We start from the raw sequence: 20736 nt of genomic DNA, 5'->3' as shown, positions 1-20736 counted from the left end.
TGCTGTCTAATTTTTCTCCTCCCATTCACACAAACCCACTCCAATCAGGCATTCAGGCTCCACCACTTCATCAAAACACCTTTCAATGAAGTCACCAATGGTTCCCCTGTTGCTAAATCTACTGGTCAATTTTTAATCCTCATCTTACAAGGCCTCTTGGTAGCAGTTGACATTTCACTCGTTCCTTTTTGGAATCCTTTTCTTCACTTGCTGTCCAGGCTACTCCTTCTCAGTCTCCTTGCTGATTCTTCCTCCTTCTTCCGTCAAATCTTTGGCATTCCCCAAGGCATAGTGTTTGGGCCTTTTCTTTATCTACATTCACTCCCTCAGTGGTCTCATCCAGTCTTATGATTTTATATACCACTTTAGGGAATTCCCTGCTGGTCCAGTGGTTAGGAATCCGGGCTTTCACTGCCGGGGGCCAGGGTTTGATCCCTGGTTGAGGAACTAAGATCCTGCAAGTTGCAAGGCAGGGCCAATAAAATAAAATAAATAGGTAAATACCATTTTACAAGAGGCAAAACTAAATTGCAGTGATACAAATCAGAACAATGATTGCCTTTGGGGAGGAGACTAACTAGAAAGAGGCACGAGGGAACTTTTCTGGGGTATAGAAATGCTGTATACTTGACTGGAATGCTAGTTACACAGGTGTATGTTTGGCAAAAGTCATCAAACTGTACATTTAATACCTATACATTTCAATATATGTACAGCATACCTCAATAAAAAAATAAATAAGGGAAAACCTAAATAAATATCCTCTGTATGCTGATAACTTCTAAATGATTATTCCTAGACGCCCTAAAATTATAGATTCAACTTCATATTTCGCACCTCCACTTGGATGTCCAATAGGTATCTCAAACTTCACACGTCTGTAACCAAACTCTTGATCTTCCCCACAAACCCGCCCCTCCCACAATTTTCTTCTCAGTTAATGGCAACTCAATTTTGCTAGGCAAAAAACTTGGGTGTCATTCCACTTTTCTCTTTCTCGCACATCCTATCCATCAACAGAAACTTAAGAAGATAATCCAGAACCACCTATAGCTACCAAAGCTGGATTATTACCACCACCTTCAAACTGGTCTTGTTTCCACCCTTGCCTCCCCCACCCCAACCCAGACCACTGTCTCTTCTCAACACAGCAGCCAATGAGTCTTTTAAAATACAAGTTATAGGGACTTCCCTGGTGATACAGTGGTTAAAACTCCACGCTTCCACTGCAGGGGGCACGGGTTTGACCCCTGGTCAGGAAACTAAGCTCCCGCATGCTGCCTGGTGCAGCCCAAATTTTTTTTTAATTTTAAAAAAGAAAAAAAAAAGTTATAAACTTCAGAATAAGAAGAAAATTGATAAATCTGATGACATAAAAATAAAAACTTCCTGGGCTTCCCTGGTGGTGCAGTGGTTGAGAGTCCTCCTGCCGATGCAGGGGACAGGGGTTCGTGCCCCGGTCTGGGAAGATCCCACATGCCGCAGAGCGGCTGGGCCCGTGAGCCATGGCCACTGAGCCTGTGTGTCCGGAGCCTGTGCTCCTCAACGGGAGAGGCCACAACAGTGAGAGGCCCGCATACCGCAAAAAATAATAAAAATAAAAACTTCCTAATATATAAAGATTCTCAAAGTAGAGAAGACACTGACCAACAACCCAATAGAAAAATGGACAAAAAATATATAATATCCACAGAAAAAGAAATTCAAATAACTCTTCTTTTGTGTGGTATGCGGGCCTCTCGCTGTTGTGGCCTCTCCCGTTGCGGAGCACAGGCTCCGGACGCGCAGGCTCAGCGGCCATGGCTCACGGGCCTAGGCACTCCGCGGCACGTGGGATCTTCCCGGACCAGGGCACGAACCCGCGTCCCCTGCATCGGCAGGCAGACTCTCAACCACTGCACCACCAGCGAAGCCCCTCAAAGAGCTCTTAAACAAATGGAAAGATGTTCAACCACATTTCATAATAAGAAATATGCAATTTAAAACTATACTACGAGGGACTTCCCTGGTGGCGCAGTGGTTAAGAATCTGCCTGGCGGGCTTCCCTGGTGGCGCAGTGGTTGAGAGTCCGCCTGCCGATGTGGGGGCACGGGTAGTGCCCTGGTCCGGGAGGATCCCACAGGCCGCGGAGCAGCTGGGCCCGTGAGCCATGGCCGCTGAGCCTGCGCGTCCGGAGCCTGTGCTCCGCAGCGGGAGGGGCCGCAGCAGTGAGAGGCCCGAGTACCGCAAAAAAAAGGAATCTGCCTGCCAATGCAGGGGACACAGGTTCAAGCCCTGGTCCGGGAAGATCCCACATGCCGCGGAGCAACTAAGCCTGTGCGCCACAACTTCTGAGCCTGCGCTCTAGAGCCCGTGATCCACAACTATTGAGCCCGTGAGCCAAAACTACTGAAGCCCACACACCTAGAGCCCGGGCTCTGCAACAGGAGAAGCCACTGCAATGAGAAGCTTGCACACCGCAACAAAGAGTAGCCCCGGCTCACCGCAACTAGAGAAAGCCCATGCACAGCAATCGAAGACCCAACACAGCCATAAATAAATAAATACATATATTAAAAAAAAAAACCAAAAGACTATACTATGATACCATTCCACTTCTATCAGGAAATAGACACTCGACACATTACTAGAGGGAATGAAAAACAGCAAAATCTCAATAAAGGGGAATGTAACAATGTCGAAGAAAACCATATATTTACCCCTTGGCCCAACAATACCACTTTCAGGATTCTGATCCTAGAGACACTGGCAAAAAAACAAAACTAAACTAATATGCATGACGCTTTCCACTGCAGTCCCATTTGCAACAGCAAAAGCCTGAAAACGATCAAATATCCCTCAACAAGGGACTGGTTGGCTAAACTATGGTACAACCACATCATGAAACCTATCTCTACGTATTGCTCCAGAGTAATTCTCAGGATGTGTTGCTAAATGAAAAATGGATTGCATAAAATAGTGTGTATTATGCTATCTTTAATTTAAAAAGAGGGGAATATGAATGTAAATATGCTTATGTATATTTGTAAGTGGACAGAAAAGTCAAAACCTTTTTTAAAATGACTATCTAAAAGAGTAGAAGACAAGGAATGAGGCTAGATTTCTCTGGTTTACCCTGTTTTATGTATTTAACTTTACAACCATGTAAATGTTTTGTGTAATTAATAAAGAAAAAGTGCAACCTCTAAAAATAAAAGCAAAATTAAAAATGAACTTAAGTGTAATATTTAGTTGGCAGTTTAACTACAAAGAGAGGAATTATTTTAAGTAACTTTATCATATAGTAATTTGACTGTACATTCCCTATTAGAACATATCAAAAAGACAAAAAAAAATCTTAAACTGTTTTCACTAATCATAATGTTAATAATAACATTGGTATTTCTATTCTGGAACCAAGATTTTCAGCATGAGAAAGCATACATAAACATAAAATCAAAAGTAAAAATTCCTAAATCTGAATTGGAATTATCAGCATTAACTCACAATGTATTCTCTTTAAAAATTTATTTTTTTCTGAGCTATACTCCCTGAAAAGGCCTACAAGGAAAACAAAAATCAATCCAGTGAGCCCCCCTAGAGCTCAGTTGTGGTCTCTTAATGCCATTTACCACTAAAAAGAATCAAGACTCCCTGGAAAAACAGCTGATTCCAGATTTGGGGAAGAAAATGTGCAAGATGAACCTGCAACATCTTGTTACACAAGAAAGCAAGGAAACTATGAAAGATTACTGGAATTGTGTCAAAAGAACTTAGCAGCAAATGTGAAGGGACTCACTATACAAAGGGACAATTTCAGCATAAAAAAAGAATAACTGCAATGAATTGAAAAATATAAATTATGCTTAAAAACCCATGAGTGCATAATGATACAAAGGGAAAAAAACCCTCATTGGTCATCTACATGGGATGCTAGGGAACAAACTCTTCATTCTGAAAACAACTGACAAAGGTAAAGAAGCAAGCATTTATCCTGCTGTTCTTGTAGGGACTATACTTGAGGATAGCCAATAATAGATTAGGGAAAGTTCTTCATATAAAACAAGTTGATAAAATTAGAAATCACTATTTCACACCTCTTAATGAAATAATGAATCTAGGTGATACTCATTAATGGCCACTAAAACTATCAGATGAACAGCTGATGGGAGTAATTTAATAATGGATGGATAAGGCCTGATTCCACCATCAATCTTGTTACAAAAAACACAGTAAGACATTCCATGTTTCCTAAAATGATGCAATAGGAAATACAGATCAGCATGTACACAGTGTTCTTACCAAAAATCAAACTTCAATCTGAGCAATTCTGTAGATCTAACCACCAGTTTATAGGAAATAAAGAGGACAGAGGAACATATTAACCATGGGGATATGATTAGCAAAAGCCAGAATGTAGGAAATACTATGGGACAAAATGACCCAGTTTCTTCAACTAATAAATTACAAGAACAAAAAATGAAAGAGAATCTATAGATTAAAAAGGAAATGAGACACATTGCCCAAAAGTAAGGTGTGGACCTTAGATCTAGACCTGAACAAACAAAATGGGGGGTGGCAGGAAAAAAATTGAGACAATCAGGAAAATATTTGATAATAGTAAAGAATTCCTGCTAATTTTTGGAGGATAGTGGTAGAGCAGTTTTATTACATGTTAAAAAACACACACGGCTTCCCTGGTGGCGCAGTGGTTAAGAATCCGCCTGCCAATGCAAGGGACACAGGTTTGAGCCCTAGTCCGGGAAGATCCCACATGCCGCAGAGCAACTAAGCCCGTGTGCCACAACTACTGAGCCTGTGCTCTAGAGCCCGTGAACCACAACTACTGAGCCCGCGTGCCAAAGCTACGTGCCTAGAGCCCGTGCTCCGCAACAAGAGAAGCCACCTCAATGAGAAGCCCACGCACCGCAACGAAGAGTAGCCCCCGCTCGGCGCAACTAGAGAAAGCCTGCACACAGCAACGAAGACCCAATGCAGCCAAAAATAAAATAAATAATAAATAAATAAACAAACACGTAAGTATTTAGGTATGCAATTATATGATAGCTAGGATTTGCTTAAAAATAATCTGGGAGGGGAGGGGAGGTGAATGTCTAAATGACACAAGACGAAACATATATTGCTAACTGCTGAAGCTGGGTGATGGGCACGTGGGGTTCATGACACCATTCTCTCTACTTTTGTATATGTTTGAAAATTTTTTTTCTTTGTTTTTGTGTTTGAAAAATTTTATAATAGTTGTTTTAAATGAAATTCAAGCTAGGAAAAAAAAAAGTAAAAAGTAAGTCACACATCATATCAGTACTCTGATCAAACCACCTCACCCAGGGTCCTTATAGGACTGTGCATGATCAGGTCTCCCACTACTTACTTCTCTGACCTCACTCCTTCCCTTGCTTACTCTACTCTAACCAACAAGCATCCTTCCTTGCTATTCCTTGAGTACATCAGTCACACTTCTGCCACAGAACCTTTGCACTTGCTGTTCCCTCATCTTAGAACATTCATCTCCCAGTATCTGCCTGGCTCACTCCTTCACTTCCTTCAGATCTCTGCTCATCCACCACCTTCCTAATGAGACCTTCCCTGATCACCCTATATAAAACAGCACAATCCCATGCCTAGCATTCCTTACCGACCTTAGTTGGGGGATATTGTTTTCTATGCCACTTCTCCCATTCTGACACCTGACCTCCTATGTTCGTTTAAATGCCTTTCTCCCTAACAACCTCCACGAGGGGAGGGACTTTGTCTTGTTCACTGCTCTACCTTCTAGACCTATAATAGTGCATAACTGCCTTTGCATACTGTGGGAGCTAAATAAATACTTGTTGAATGAATAACTCTGGATCAGAAAAGCAGAAAAAGTAGTTGTGGGGATAGGGAGCAGAATGGGAGGAGGAAAGGAGAGAGCAGAGGGTCACAAAAAAGCAGAGATAAGATTGGAAAAGGTCACAGAGCCCTTCTTCCTGGTTCTAAGCCATTCATAAGACACAGCTATACTTCTTGAGTTGCTCAACTTCAAGCTGCTCTTCAACTTTGACTTCACTTGCTTTTCATTATTTTCAACTGAAAGTTTTTAATATAGAAGCTTTGGTACCTTTCCTGAACATTGGCTGTAGCTGACACACAGAGAAAGAAAGGTACAAGGGAACCCCAAAGACTCCTCAATATTCAAAGCTCCAGGAGCAGCTCCTTTCTGCCTATGGTATGGGAGAGAATGGAGCACAGTGGAGAGACTACAGTGTTTGGGATCAGACTGGCCAGGAGAATTCTGACTTTGTAACTACTTGTAAGTAAGTAACTTGGGAAAGTTAGTTAGCGCCTCTGTCCTCCAATTTTCCCACCAATAATACAGAAATATTAACAGCTAATTTGCTCTGCTTGCATGAAGATGAAGTAAAGTTAGTGGCTGGCATATTATAATCCAGTGGTGCTCAGAGCTGGTTACCCATCAGAATCACCCAGTGAGCTTCTGAAAAATATATATTTGTGGACCCCAACCTCTACCTACTGAACCAGGAATTACACAGACAGGGCCTAGAAATGTATATAGAATGTCATTATAATGTGTACTTTTGGATGCATTTCTGACTTTTATACAGCCATTGTATCTGGGAACTGTTGTCTTAAGAAACCAATAATAGAAGTTATAGTAAGAAAACTTCAGGAATATTCATAAGTAACTGATAAAAACTACATTACTGTTTTAAGTTATTATTTAACTTCACATGTAAATAGCCTTGAATTCCAATTAGACTTCAAATTTCTTAAGGACAGGAATCATGTATTCCCCAAAGCACCTAGCACAGAATTACTACGCACACAGAAGTTGTAAAAGAAATACTTGTTAAATGACTCAATAAATAAGAATAATCAATTTTGTAAATAATATACCAACACCATTTTAAAACAATAAAATTAAAAATACTGGTCTTTGATTTGAGATTAATCCTGACAAAGCTGTCTTCCAATGACATCGTCTTCACATTTATCCATGCAGTTTTAGTTACAGAAATACTAAAAGAATCTTACTATAAGGTATTACATTTACCATGTGGTCTCGTGGCATATGGGTCAGTAGGTTCATAAAGAACTTCGAGGTATGGACCAGATGGTTTCTAAGATCCCTTCTAACTCCTCTATGAAAAGGAAGCATTTAGGCAGTATCTTAAAGAATAAACTGGATGTAGCAGATAGAATAAGTGTGGAAAAAGAACATTCCATGGGAGGTCATCATATTCATAATGATGATTCTTCTAGTGGGAAATGAAATAAAACAAAGATAAAAAACAGATGAAAGGATTTTTCACAAAATGTAATTAGCAGAAAAAGAATGAGGAAATGAATGAATGATTACCTAGCCAAAATTCCCAATTAATATCAAAATGATTTTGTGGTGGCATTTCTTGCCAAAAGAGAGTATGTATTTGAGAGATGTGTGAAAATAGAATGGCTGATCCATTTGCCAGGGAGATGTTTAATGGACTGCGAACTCCACTTTTCTAACACATTTCAGGATAACCAGAGTGCCAGTCTGTGGTAATGATAGAACCCAGCTTAACAGAAAATTCAAAGGCATTCTTCTGTGCATTGACGAGGTTCACCCTAACCATCAAGAGTAACCACCAGGCAGGCTACTGGTCTGGCCAGAATCAAGGTCAACATCTCAAAGCATGGGCAGGCACATTAAGGAGCTCTTCCAGAAATAAGATCACAGTGTCAATTACTGAAATCTCTGAGACAGAAATAAAGGGAAGGAAACTGAGGGAGAGAGAAGCAGATATACATAATGGACAGTGTGGTTAAAATGAAAGCCAACAGGGGACTATTTGTTTCTCCAGCACATTCTGTGAAACACTGAACAAAAGTTAAAGTGGATTAGACTTTAAGGAGTGGGCGGGGGAGTACCAAAACTTATTAGATGCATCAAAATGTAGGCTGAAGAAATTACTTCTCACATTGTGAAAGGGGTTAATGAAGATACATTTGAGATGCTCTACTCTATTTATTAATTTATTTATTTATGATCATTTTAAGATATGGAAGTGAAGGCAAAACAAAGGGTAGCTGGAGCGATGGGCTTATTAAACTGGCTCTGACTTCATTAAGGAGAGATAAATAGGAAAAACATTAAGACATGCAAAAATATTGAAGAAAGTAGACAAAATAAACGATATAAGGGTTTTCCAGTTTATGCTAAATATAACGGAGAGAAGTATTAACTAGATCAACAGAAAAGGCCAGCCTGGAGAGATTTTTAAAGTACCAAGAGCAAAACTAAAAAGACATTCAAGAAGAACTATAGGAAGTCACGGAAGTGAGATACAAAAAAGAGAAAGAAGTGGATATCTCATTCTAAACAGTCGTTATTTAGAAGCAATCATTAAGAAAATCATACCCATTGAACACTCCTGGGTTTACAGTTACAGTAGGAGAAAGCAATAACCACTTTATATGACATGGTTTAGCAGAAAGAGATTGGCCTTTACGTGCAGACAGTGCTAGATACAAAACATGGCTCTACTGCACCACCACTTCCTAGCCTTGTAACTTTAGCAAGTTAAGCCTCTGTGACCCTCTGTTTCGTCTGTTAACGACAGCAATGATACCTACACCTTCTAAGACCATTGCATTGGAGGTAATGCACATAAGGTACTTACCACAGCACTACGTAGGTGCTGCTGTTAAAGTGATAATCATTAACATTACTGGTTTCATAAATATTATGTAGCAAAGGAGTCAGTCAACAAAAATTGATTGGACATGTATTATATGCCAGAGTGGTAGTGGGAGGTGCTAAGAAGATATAAAAGACAACTGCAGACATTTATTTCAAAGGAAGAAAAAAAAAAAGTCTAGGAAACATGATAAAACATTAGAAAATATTTTAATAGCATTCTATTTTGTACTTTCTTAAAAAGTCTTCTCTCCCTGCTGAGATTGAAGCTTTGAAAATATATAAGACAGCCAGCTTTTTAATGTATCAATACATACCACATGAACACATACTGCAAATGCTAATACCAGCAACATAATGGTCTGTAAGCTAAAGGAAAAGAATTAGCATATATGCAAAAAAGATTGTTATTGGGGCTAATGAGGCAAGGGCAAGTCTAGGTTAGAACTGCCAGGAGGGACCTACAATCCAGAGGCCCATCCAAATCATAGGTACACCTTGGCTCTAAGAACAAGGTACTGGTACAACAGTTTCTACAAAATATGCCCTGCACTCATCAATTCTTGTGATCCAGGAGAAGGAGTGGCCAAAAAGACAAGACCTAAAGAACACACAGCTTCAGCAGGCCAAGGCACCCAAGTGAAAGAGTTCAAAGCTTAAAACACAGAGGTATCTGCCTCGAGGATTTAAAAGGATGAATTAAAATTAAAAGCTCTTATATAATAATATAAACTAAATATATAAATCTCAAATTAACAATTAAAATTATTTCAATTTACCTGATTGCTTAGAATTTCTTTCTTTCCACTGAATATTTTTGCATTTGATCTGGTTTTGTCTCTCTTTTCGGAGTCGTTCTAATCTTTGAGCTTGAAAAGAAATATTATAACTATAAGTTTGTCAATGAAAGTCTACTATAAACAAAGACATAATTAACTACCTTTATATGAATAAAGATGTTTTATATTGCATATGTAGGGAAAAAGTCATAAAATTTTAAAGGTGGCACCCCTGAAAAGCAAATACCAACAAAAACATGAAAATATTCTTGATTTATAATTGAAATTAGAGGATATAAAACATTAATAGAGATCATAAAGATAGTATTAACATGGAAGAGAATAATAAAATGTGAAAACTTCTGTGATTAATATGACATTTCATTATATAAATCATTAATAACGGTCTTAAAGGAATTTTAATGCACAAATGAACTGAAGTGAATATTACATTACAGGAATAAAATTACTGTTATGAATTACTCTACCCGTTTCAAAAATTAAAGATAAATGAACTCAGACTAGACTATTAAAGTTTTAAATATAAAATCCTTTATCTAAAAATCATGAAAATTATAAAATGTCAAAGCTATATAAATTAGCATAGCTTTTCTTCAGTGGGCTGAAACAGTTTATAGGTAGTAAAATAAATGATTTGTATCTTTGTAACATTAGTCAAATCTTAAAAAGAACAATTTTTCTTATACAAAATTTTAAGATATGCTGAAAGGATTAAAAAGTAAATTCCCTGGTCGCTAGGATACCTCACAATCCTAATTAATTATTAGCATCCAAGTACTAGCTTAAGAAATTCCAACAACAAAAACAAAAGCATCATCTAAAATTGTGCATTTGTGATTATATTACCACTGGCTGATCAACCTTCAAAAGTCAGTGAACTGATCTTTTAAAGAAATACTGTCCAGCATACATTAACAACTGCTGCAAACGGAGACTACAATGGAAAAGAAAGTCACAACTGATGTCACCTCTTCAAATTAGTTTCCTCTTGCTAATCTTCAGCTTCCTATCCTGGCACAACGCTAATAAAATAAATAAATAAAATAAAGTTTTCTTGCAACCATTTCCAAGATAGGAAATCTTACATTCCTGCCTTAGCCTTGTGGTAGGGAAACACTGAAACTAATCTTGCCAGAAAATTAAACTATGCTGGCAAAAGCATTCTGACAATGTCACTATATCTAACCAAATTCCACGGAAGAAAAATACATTCAATTGCAATTAATAAATGTGAAGGGTACAGCAAAGTAATATAATCATAAAGCTCTCAATTTAGCAGCATTCTCCTACTGAAATCCATTCAACCTGTCATAAAAGATATCATCTCAATAACTTGCAAGGAAGTCAGTTTCAACTAGAGAACCTAGAATCAATGGTTCTAAATTATATTCAAACCTTCACTCAAATCCTATTTTGATAAAAGTTCCTTTAGATACTGGGAAATGCTATTAATTATTTTCATCACAAGAGCAAATTATTCTTTGTAGATGTCACAGAATGCTGAATTCTGAACCAAAACCTTAACATGCTTTGCACTGTGAATTGTATCCTGCTCTACCTGCAGTACTCCTTTACATACATTTTACATTTGGACTGTGAAAATAAACATATAAATATTTTCAATGTTCTACTATATATCCTGCCGTTACTTTTCCTGGGAGTTAGCAGGTTATTGCTACTGATTAGGAGATTATTTTTTTTGATTATCTAAAAAAAAAAATTATTTTGTAGAATACCCTGTCATATTTGAACTAGATTATAAAGTCTAAATAATTTATCTAAGTAAAGGACTTGGTTTATCACATTGCCCTTGAAATGCTCCCAAAAAACTTAAGCTGGAAAAGGGGAATGATAAGTGTTTCAAAGCTAACGACTAAATAGATATATGCTAAAGTTGAGCATTTTCAAGCCACAATTATCAAAGGGTAGAGATCAACTAAATAATGGTAATGTATCAAAAACAGGGCACCTTTTCTAATCTCACACCCAGCGTAGGAATTCCTACTAAAAGCAGGCCTAACAAATATTCAGTAGCCTCCCTCCGAACCCCATACCCCGCTACAATTCCTCCAGGGCAAGAACTGTCTCGGGCAGCAGCACCCTTGGCTGGTCAGCTCTCTGTATTAAAGTTTCTTTATCATGTCAACCTGAAATCTGCCTCCAGGTAGTCTGTCTACTGGGAATAATGTTGCTCTGTGAAGATACACGAAACAGTCCACTTCCCTCTCTACACAGTCACTTTTTAGAAACAGAACGCTCCTCTCATAGCCAACTTTTTCACCTATTCTTCCTCTGTCTGCTTCCTTATCCCTCTTCTGTCTACCTCCTTCTAACAGCATCACTCCAGAGACTCTCTCCATTCACAGTCGCAGAGATGGAGAGATTCCTTAGACTCACTGTTAGTGTAATACATGCACATTCCTGTTAATGCACAGTAACTTTCCCCATTAAACCCATGCCAACATTATGCATTATTCTATAAGATTGTTTACTGATTTAAAGCTCAGAAGACATGACTAAAAGGCAACGTTTACCTGTATTTGAGCGTCTTCTAATACCAAAGTCCCAACTTGAGGTAATATCGACTGACTGGGCATATACATAGCCCTGAGTCTCACCATTGCTTCCCTGAATTTCTGACCCACTGTCTCCAGGCATTGAAGGAGGATGAATCTTCTCTAGGTCAACATCATGATCAATGAGAACCATCTCACACATTCCTGTGTCATCACTGGTCACATGTGACTGTCGAATATGAGCTAGAATGATAGTTGGATTGTCCAAGAAGGCCATCCTTTCTGTGGGCCAGTTTCCTTAAAAGGCTATTTTCTTCTCTTCATATTGTTTCACGGGCTCACCTACCTAGAAACACGATGTACACAGCAACATTTAAGAATAAGGCAGAAAATGACTGAATCATTTTTCAAACAAATTCAATGTGGTAAAATGCTACCTTGAAAATCAACATTTGTCCCTGTAGCTAGGAGCTTAAAAGGATTAAGTCCAAGCTGAAAGGAAATCCTTATAAGCTCTAGGGGCTACCACTCTAGTCAATGAGATCTCCATGGTATCAGAGAAGATGGCTTACTCTTTTACAAAACAAGTAACAGTAACTCCTTAGGCCATTCAAAGTATATAACCACTGTTAAAACAATAAATTTTCCTTTCTTTCTCCCTTCATTCCCATGCAGTCTTCTCATTACTTTATAAGGTCATGGGGGAACAAGCTGTATTTTCCTCAAACGATGTGCTAAAGCATGAAACTGTATTTCAGTTTACATTTCCCCCTCCTGCCATATGGTTGTGAAATGTCTAAAAGGGCACAGACAATGCTTCCTGAGTTACCAGGAATTTTACAAAAACGGACCACCAAAGTAATTTTGTTCAATAAATACATTTTTCTTCCTTCTGATTTAAGATAGTATTGTGCTTTTAAAATAAAACTTATTAATCAAACTTGTCAGCTACCAGATTAATTTCTTATTTTAGAAACCTAATTATAAGAACTGCTTCCTGAATCCTGTTAAAACTGTAACAATGTTTATTCTGGGAACAAAATGGTACCTCCTCAGTTAAATGGGAATACTCAACAAAGAAAATATTACAGAACAGTAGTTAGGAACCTAAGGGCCTATAGGCAGAACTGGGTTCAAATCCTGGCCCTATCACTTGCTAGCTATGTGATCTTGGTCAAAATAACTTTAACCTCAGTGAGCCTGTTTTCTTTCTTCATTTGTGAAATGGGGATTGCAGGGAAGAAAGGATATATAGAATATTAGGTAGGTAAAATGCTCAAAAGAACAGCTGGTACATAATTTAAAATTAGCTGTTATTAGTAATAATGATGATGCTGATGGTAAAAATATCATTACCAACTTCAGTTTTCAATTCTTGTTTAAAATAATCCTAAAATATATCAACAATTTATCCTTCTATCGTTAAGTTCACAGCAGGTAAAATAAGTGCATGCTTCCTTTGTAACACAGGACTCTGCAGGTCATCTGGGTCACCTCCCTGCTCCTCTAAAACCATTATGAAGTGCAAGGAATGTGAACCGTAGACTGAATATGTTCCTAGGAACAGTCCTAGAAGATATTTATTTTTAGAAAGACCTAGAACACCAGATTTTCTTGTCATTTGTTTCTTCTAGAAATGGAACATAGGGGGAAATCTAGTTTAAAAATCATTATAGCTAACTGAAGTTTTTAAATTTTTTGTCTGGCAACATATCCTTCTATTAACCTCACCTGGTGGATCTTAAAGATACTGAGATTAAGAGTAAGTTTGACTAAGGAGCATCTCTGATCAAGTGAATTACATTAATTTTCATTTTTTCCCTTAAATATTCACTAAGTACTTACTTTACACTGAAGCTAACAGGAAATGCAAAGGTGAGTAAGGTATGCCTGAGTCAAAAAGTTTATACCCTAATATAGACTTAGTATATTTCCTAATATCATGGGATTCTTCTAAGTGTCAAATATCTGAGACATTTAGTCGCAGAAACAATAATGTCAGCCCACCACTTTAAGTGTATTAATCAGAAAAAAATTACAGAAATAAAGGGAAGCATTTAAGTTTCACTTGTAAAAATAAGTTCTTATATAACCACAAAGACATATACAACCATAGATTTAGTTATGACAGTATTTGTTTTGTAACAGAACCATGGAATCACAGATCAACAGATCTACAAACATCTTTGTAGCAATCACGACAAGCATCTTCCCGATGAAAGTGAGGCAACTAGGCACCAGCATAGGGGCAGGTGTTTTCAACTTCATATTGATTAGTTCTCCCCTGCAAAAACAAGGGCTTTCAGTGAGAAGCCACATATTTAATGGGTGTTCTGGCACCAAAAAGTCAAAGGACAAAGCGGCAAAACTACACTGGGGTACCTTCAACAGAATCTTTTTCAGGAAAATGAACCTGTTCCATCACCTCTTATGAAGAAAAGTTATGGGCAAACACTTCTGAAGGCACATACCAACTCCCTAACTATCCTAACAGAAGCCCCCAAAACGCCCTAACATGAGCAGATACCTTCTCTATTAGTACACTATGACTTCATACAGTGAGGAATCTGTAGGAATCACTCAACAAATATTTATTCACTTCCAGTTCTGACAGGGCTCCCACAGGGCTGCCCTGGGAAACATGTTTTCCACCTCCTATGATGTACTTGAGGATTCAGACTGGAAGTTCCACAAGGACAGGGGCCATAATACCATATCCTTTCTGGCAACAAAGAATCTTACACACAGCTGGAATTCAATAAATGTTGCTGTCTGACTTCCAAGGACTACACAATTTTGTTTCAGAGATAAGTCATATATGAGCATGTCGTGTGTAAGTGTGATTATAAAGAAAGAATTGCTTTTAAAAAAAATTAATAAAGGCACAAGAGCTTCTCTACAATGTGCCCTTCAAAATTGTCACCCTTCAAAATTGTCACTATCAACTTATGCCAAAACTACTTTTCACAACCAAAAGAATACATTTTAAATCACTTGGACAGCAGCAAATTATCATTTGAAGGTAGATATGATTTCTAAAACAAAGATATTCCAAACACAGACAAAAAAGCAAGTTATTTTCTCTGATCAGTTGTGCAAAGGTCAAAGATCTTTAAAACCAAATGCTGGCAGGGGTTCAGAGAAATGGGCACTCTTGTGCACTATAAGAGGGAATGAAAATTGGGACTTTTTAGAGGGTAATTTGGTAGTATATATCAAAGTGTAAAACATGAATACCCTTTGGACAACCCCACTTCTAGGATCTGCTCGAAGGAAATAACTGCAAAAATATTTATCTCAGGATTGTAATACTGAAGATCTGAAAGTAACCTAAATATCCATCAACATTGCATATGCCAGGACACATACATACAACGGAATACTACACAGTAATTAAAAATACTTGGTAAAGAATGGATAAACAAAATGTGGTAAACACGTAACAATGGAAAGTTATTGAGCCTTAAAAAGTAAGAAAATTCTAAGACATGCTACAACATGGATGAACCGTAAGGACATTACGCTAAATGAAATAAGCTAGTCAGAAAAGGACAAATGCTTCATGACTCCACTTATATGAGGTACCTAGAGTAGTCAGATTCATAGAGACAGAAAGTAGAATAGTCTTTGCCAGGGGCTGGGGGGAGGGGAGAATTGGGAAGTAAGTGTTTAATAGGTATGTGTCAGTTTGGGAAGATGGAAAAGTTCTAGAGATGAATGGTATTAATGGCACATCAATGTGAATGTGCTTAATACCACTGAATTGTATACTTAAAAATGGTTAGGGGGCTTCCCTGGTGCCGCAGTGGTTGAGAGTCCGCCTGCCGATGCAGGGGACGCACGTTCATGCCCCGGTCCGGGAAGATCCCACATGCCGCGGAGCGGCTAAGCCCGTGAGCCATGGCCGCTGAGCCTGCGCGTCAGGAGCCTGTGCTCCGCAACGGCAGAGGCCACAACAGTGAGAGGCCCGCGTACCGCAAAAAAAAAAAAAAAGGTTAAAATGGTAAATTTTACGTTGTACATACTTTACCACAATTTTTTAATGTCTGTTAAATGCCAGATTACACAAATTTAAATAGGCTTTTTTCTTGCTGTTTAATTACAGCACTTCTCAAAGTTTTTAAACTACTAATGTATTATATATTGTGAATCTCCAAGAGGGGGTAATCTAGTAACGTAATATATTCCAAATTCCAAGCTTATTTGATCCCTAAACATTTTTTCCTCTAGAAACACTAAAACATATCAATGTATAACTGAGTTTCACAGACATGGTTTAGAGATGCTGCTCTTCACTTTTACAAATGGCCTTGAATGCCTTCCCTGAACGTCACCAATTCTTGACTCTCCGAGATAGTCAGTGCTTTTTAATATATACCATTAAGCTATCAGATAAACAATAATTAGATTGTTAGTAGATGTCCTACTTTTCAGATTTTCCCACTTTCTAACTCCAGGTTCCTCAAAGCATAAAGATTTGTTTTACTAAAAATGGAAGCAGGGATTTCCCTGGTAGTCCAGTGGCTGAGAATCTGCCTGCCAATGCAGGGGACACAGGTTCGAGCCCTGGTGCGGGAAGATCCCACATGCCACAGAGCAACTAAGCCCATGCGCCACAACTACTGAAGCCCGCACGCCTAGAGCCTATGCTCCACAACAGAAGAAGCCACCGCAATGAGAAGCCCCCGCTCGCTGCAACTAGAGAAAGCTCGCGCGCAGCGCAGCAACAAAGACCCAATACAGCCAGAAAAAAAAAAGGAAGCAAAAGGGACAACCACAGAGAGTGAGTGGGAGGATAGTAAGAGATGTCCCAAAATGACATGGCCATTTTTAATGTACCGGATGGTCTCCTTTCATACTTCATTCATTCATTCATTCAACAAATATTTATTAAGTTCCTACTGTATGCTAAGTGTGGTTCCAGGTGCAACTTGGATGCTATTACCACTTCACATAACCATTTGATTTGTGTTCACTAATGATCATGTAACCTACCTGTGGTAACTTGAAGCACGTCCTAACAGGGGAGTAAATTTTTAGTGGGCTTAAATGGGTATCAAGTCTTAATATAAGTATATTCTTAATAATAACTTTATACACATACACCCTCCAAACTTTATTTGCAATGTATTATTAAAAAAAACAAAAACAAAAGCATAAGGTACAAGACAGTAAAAAAGTAGATGGGCAAAGGGGAAGTAACTTAATATGAATCCATAAGCCAGTGCATGCCATGTACATTTTCTGCAGGTAGAATGGAGAATCCCAGAAGCAAAAAGCAATGATAATAACTAACCTTAACTTATTATAAAAGCTAGACTTGTTGTTCCCTTTTTACATGGATTAATTCATATAATTCTCAAAATAACCCCATAAGATGGTAACTATTTTTACCCCCATTTTATAGATGAAAAAACTGAGGCAAAGTAAGAAACCTGCCCAAACCCAGAGCGCTAATAAGTAAATAGAACCAAGTAAATAGAACCAATAAACCCAAGAGCTTGGGATCTTAACCACTCTATAGCCTCTCAAAACAAAGAGGAACAAAAACTACAACAGCTATAATAAACATGATTTTTTTAAATCCTGTTGTTGAGTTCCAGGGCCTGAGAGAAATTTGTGGGTCCTTGTGAAAGATGTAAGACAGTAAATGTGTTATGCAGTAGACTAGACCCTTAGCCTTCCCTCCACTAATGCAACAGTGATTTGTACAACAGCAAGAAAGAAGCAGCACACTTAATAATTGTTCAAAACTAAAAATCATAAAATTTTACACATGAAATGAACTCCAGAGATCATCTACTTGTTGACCTGAAACCACAGAGAAGGGTTTACTTTAAATCCCCAGTTAGGTCTAAGTATCTTTCTGAAAATCCCTAGAAATTCATGCAACTTCAGCTACAAAGTCCATACCTAAAATATTATCTCTTTAAATAACCCCACCAGAAGCAAATGCGCCCTCCTTATACTTCTTCACTCCCTAAGGACCTGAGATAGTAACGTGACTTCAAATGCTCAAGTCCAGCCAGTGGTTTTTCCTGGACTTTCAAAACACTACACACTCACTTCCCTTTGCCAGACAGACTTCAAGCTGCCCTCACCTGCAATCTGTGAAAACCTGTCTGAATAAGCAACAGCCTGGGGCTTCTCAAAGGTCTGCAAACTCCCAATCAAAAATTACTGCTGCCCCATCAATGTGTCATATAAATGTTGGCATGTTAATTGTGTATTTATAAGATTGTTAATGGTTAGTTAATTTACCTCCCACACTATCATTGTACTTGAAATGATTTAAAGTCTGCTGAGGGAGTTAACAACATGTAACAGCAGATGCAAGATTTTTTTTTTTTTAACCTTTCCACACTGTACCCCGACTTCATGCTATTAGCATTAGGCAAGTTGAACCTGATTCCTACACAAGATTCCTTAAGAATGTTATAGAAGCACTCACATTTATTTTGCACAACAAGAAATGATCACAAGTTAGAAAAACAAAGCCTTTTTATTATGTACATTTATAAAAACCAACAGACCCTGTTTTTTACTAAGATTTCAAAGTTCTTTGATCTAATTAAAGTTCAGAATTCATAACCCCTGGAGTTAGAAAATAAGTGAAATGACCATTAAAATAAAATGCACTTTATTGATTTTAAATCTCTTTTTCTAACTCTCTCCAATTTAACTCTAAATTAAATATTCATTTATTTTTTAGAAGAGTAAAATTGAGCCATTTTTTCCCCTCAGCGAATTAAAATCTTCTCCATGTGAATATGCCTAATTTAATTAAACAGTAAATAGTGAGACCTTATATCTGGAGAACTTAATTTTTCCCTTCACATTTTTATTTCTTTACTTTGACTAAAAGTACTTACTAGACCAAATTACAACAACAGAAAACAAATGCTTGTATCTTCTTTCGAATAATATGGAATTCATTCACTAAACATCATTGAGAACTAGGCACAGGGACTCCTACAAAAAGGTACATGAACACTGGCCTGCATCCTCCAGAGGCTTACAGGCTTCAGCAGATGAGCTATGTCGTGTACATACATAACAGTAATATAAGGCAATATACTACCCATCAAATAAGACACTAAGACAATGTATTTTCCAAGAGACAAAAAAGTTACAGAAGGCTGTAGGAAGGAAGAAGGTGGCATTTAAGGATGGGCAGGCTTTCATTAGGCAAAAACACAAGGAGAACAGTAACAGATGACAATTACTGAGCTTCTTACTATCAGCTGTACTTTTCATGTAACAACATATTTCATCCTTACTACCACCCCAGAAAGTAGGTATTACTATTACCCCCATTTTATAGATTATTAAAAAAATTAAGGCTTAGAGGCGTTAAGTAACTTGCCCAAGGTCACTTGGTAGATTTTTGAGTCTTTGCAGCTCCTCCCATCACTGGGCTCACTTGTAATTTGCTGTGACCAACAGAATGTAGTTGAAGTAATGTGGGACTGCTGAATCTCGGTCTCAAGAGACTTTGCAGCTTCTGCTACAGCCTTCTTTGGACCATATTTGAATCATGGGAAGAAGCTTGGGATAAAAGACCAAATGCAGAGAGGCTCAGCCATCGATCATTCCAGCTACTGTGATGCCACCCCCCACCGTGAGTGACTGAGGCCATCTGGGACCAGCCAGACCCTCACCAATCTACCAGGAGACCAGGTCTCCTCAAATATCTCCTGTGGACAGAGGGAAAGGGACCCTGGCCCTTGATTTTTCTTTCCTTGTACCACTAACCTCCACCTGAAATGTCTCTGAATCTTACCATCTGCCAAGATCCAGTTAAAGGGAGACTGGTACAGTACAGTGCCTCTCAAACTTGTCCACGGACACACCTGAAGGGCAGAGGAGAGTAACCATAAATCAAGGTAAGAGAGAACCCAGGGGGAGCCACGTAAAGCAACATGCCGTAAGAAATTTATTTTTAGAATTCATTCATATTTTGCATTCTATCCTATAACATACTGAACCTGTATTTAATAGAAAAAAATATTTTACCTTTGAATATAGTCACTAAAACTGATAGTCCAGGAAGATGTGCCTTGCTTACTTTGTGGCTTCCAGGACCAACTGGCACATACTGAGATTCTCACAACCCCATTTTGAACAGCAAGGTCCACTGGAAAAACACAGACTTTGGTGTCAGAAATACCTGATTTTCTGAAGGTAAAATGGTCCTTTATCAACGGATAACTCAAGATCTAAATATTGCTCAAAATGTTTCCTATGACAAGTATGGAGAACCACCATAATTAATAATAACACCAAACTATATATAAAGTTCTAAGCACAACTTAGACTAAAGTCAATATTATAAAGCAGTTATTACAAAACAATCAGTATTTCCAGCGTTTTGAAATACTTGTTTATTATTTGAAATTATTGTTATTAGCAATAGCTGTGAAACTTCAGACAACCTAACTACTCACCACCTCCACAACTCCAAAGCTGCCATCATTTCTGGCTGTTACAAGAAATCTGCCAGTTTGGTGCAATGTAGCCCTAAATTATTTTTCCAATGGGTGTTGTCTCTCTGAGATAACAGATTTGATTGACACTTGTTATGATAAACAAATAATTTTAGGTTTTACTTTAAGATTCCAGGTAAAAATGTTTATAGTTTTACTTAAAGAAATGAATAATGCCAAAGAAACTAGACTGCTTCTCCATGTGAAATTACCAGTGTAAGAGCTGAAACCATAAGTAACACTCAACGCTACCA

General features: G+C 38.0%; 1 protein-coding gene across 7 annotated transcripts in view; it reads right to left on the bottom strand.

Annotated features, from left to right (window-relative positions):
- MAPKAP1 (MAPK associated protein 1) overlaps window positions 1-20736 on the bottom strand; it is a 231108-nt gene that overhangs the window by 192128 nt on the left and 18244 nt on the right. For 4 of the 7 annotated variants that reach the window (XM_027104865.1, XM_027104866.1, XM_027104860.1 and 1 more), the window contains exons 2-4: window positions 19780-19849; window positions 12015-12342; window positions 9460-9549 (exon numbers count right to left, since the gene is read on the bottom strand). In XM_027104865.1, coding sequence (XP_026960666.1) covers window positions 9460-9549; window positions 12015-12273 — 349 coding nt within the window. In that variant the 5' untranslated portion in view covers window positions 12274-12342; window positions 19780-19849. The remainder of the gene's footprint in view (window positions 1-9459; window positions 9550-12014; window positions 12343-19779; window positions 19850-20736) is intronic. The other 3 variants (XM_027104862.1, XM_027104867.1, XM_027104861.1) reach the window with 1 other exon arrangement.

Source organism: Aethalodelphis obliquidens, unplaced genomic scaffold, assembly GCF_003676395.1.
Source record: "Aethalodelphis obliquidens isolate GAN/ISIS:26980383/991018 unplaced genomic scaffold, ASM367639v1 scaffold7, whole genome shotgun sequence".
NCBI classification, from domain to species: Eukaryota; Metazoa; Chordata; class Mammalia; order Artiodactyla; family Delphinidae; genus Aethalodelphis; species Aethalodelphis obliquidens.
Note: the sequence above shows the minus strand (reverse complement) of the source record. Positions and strands in the feature narration are given on the sequence as shown.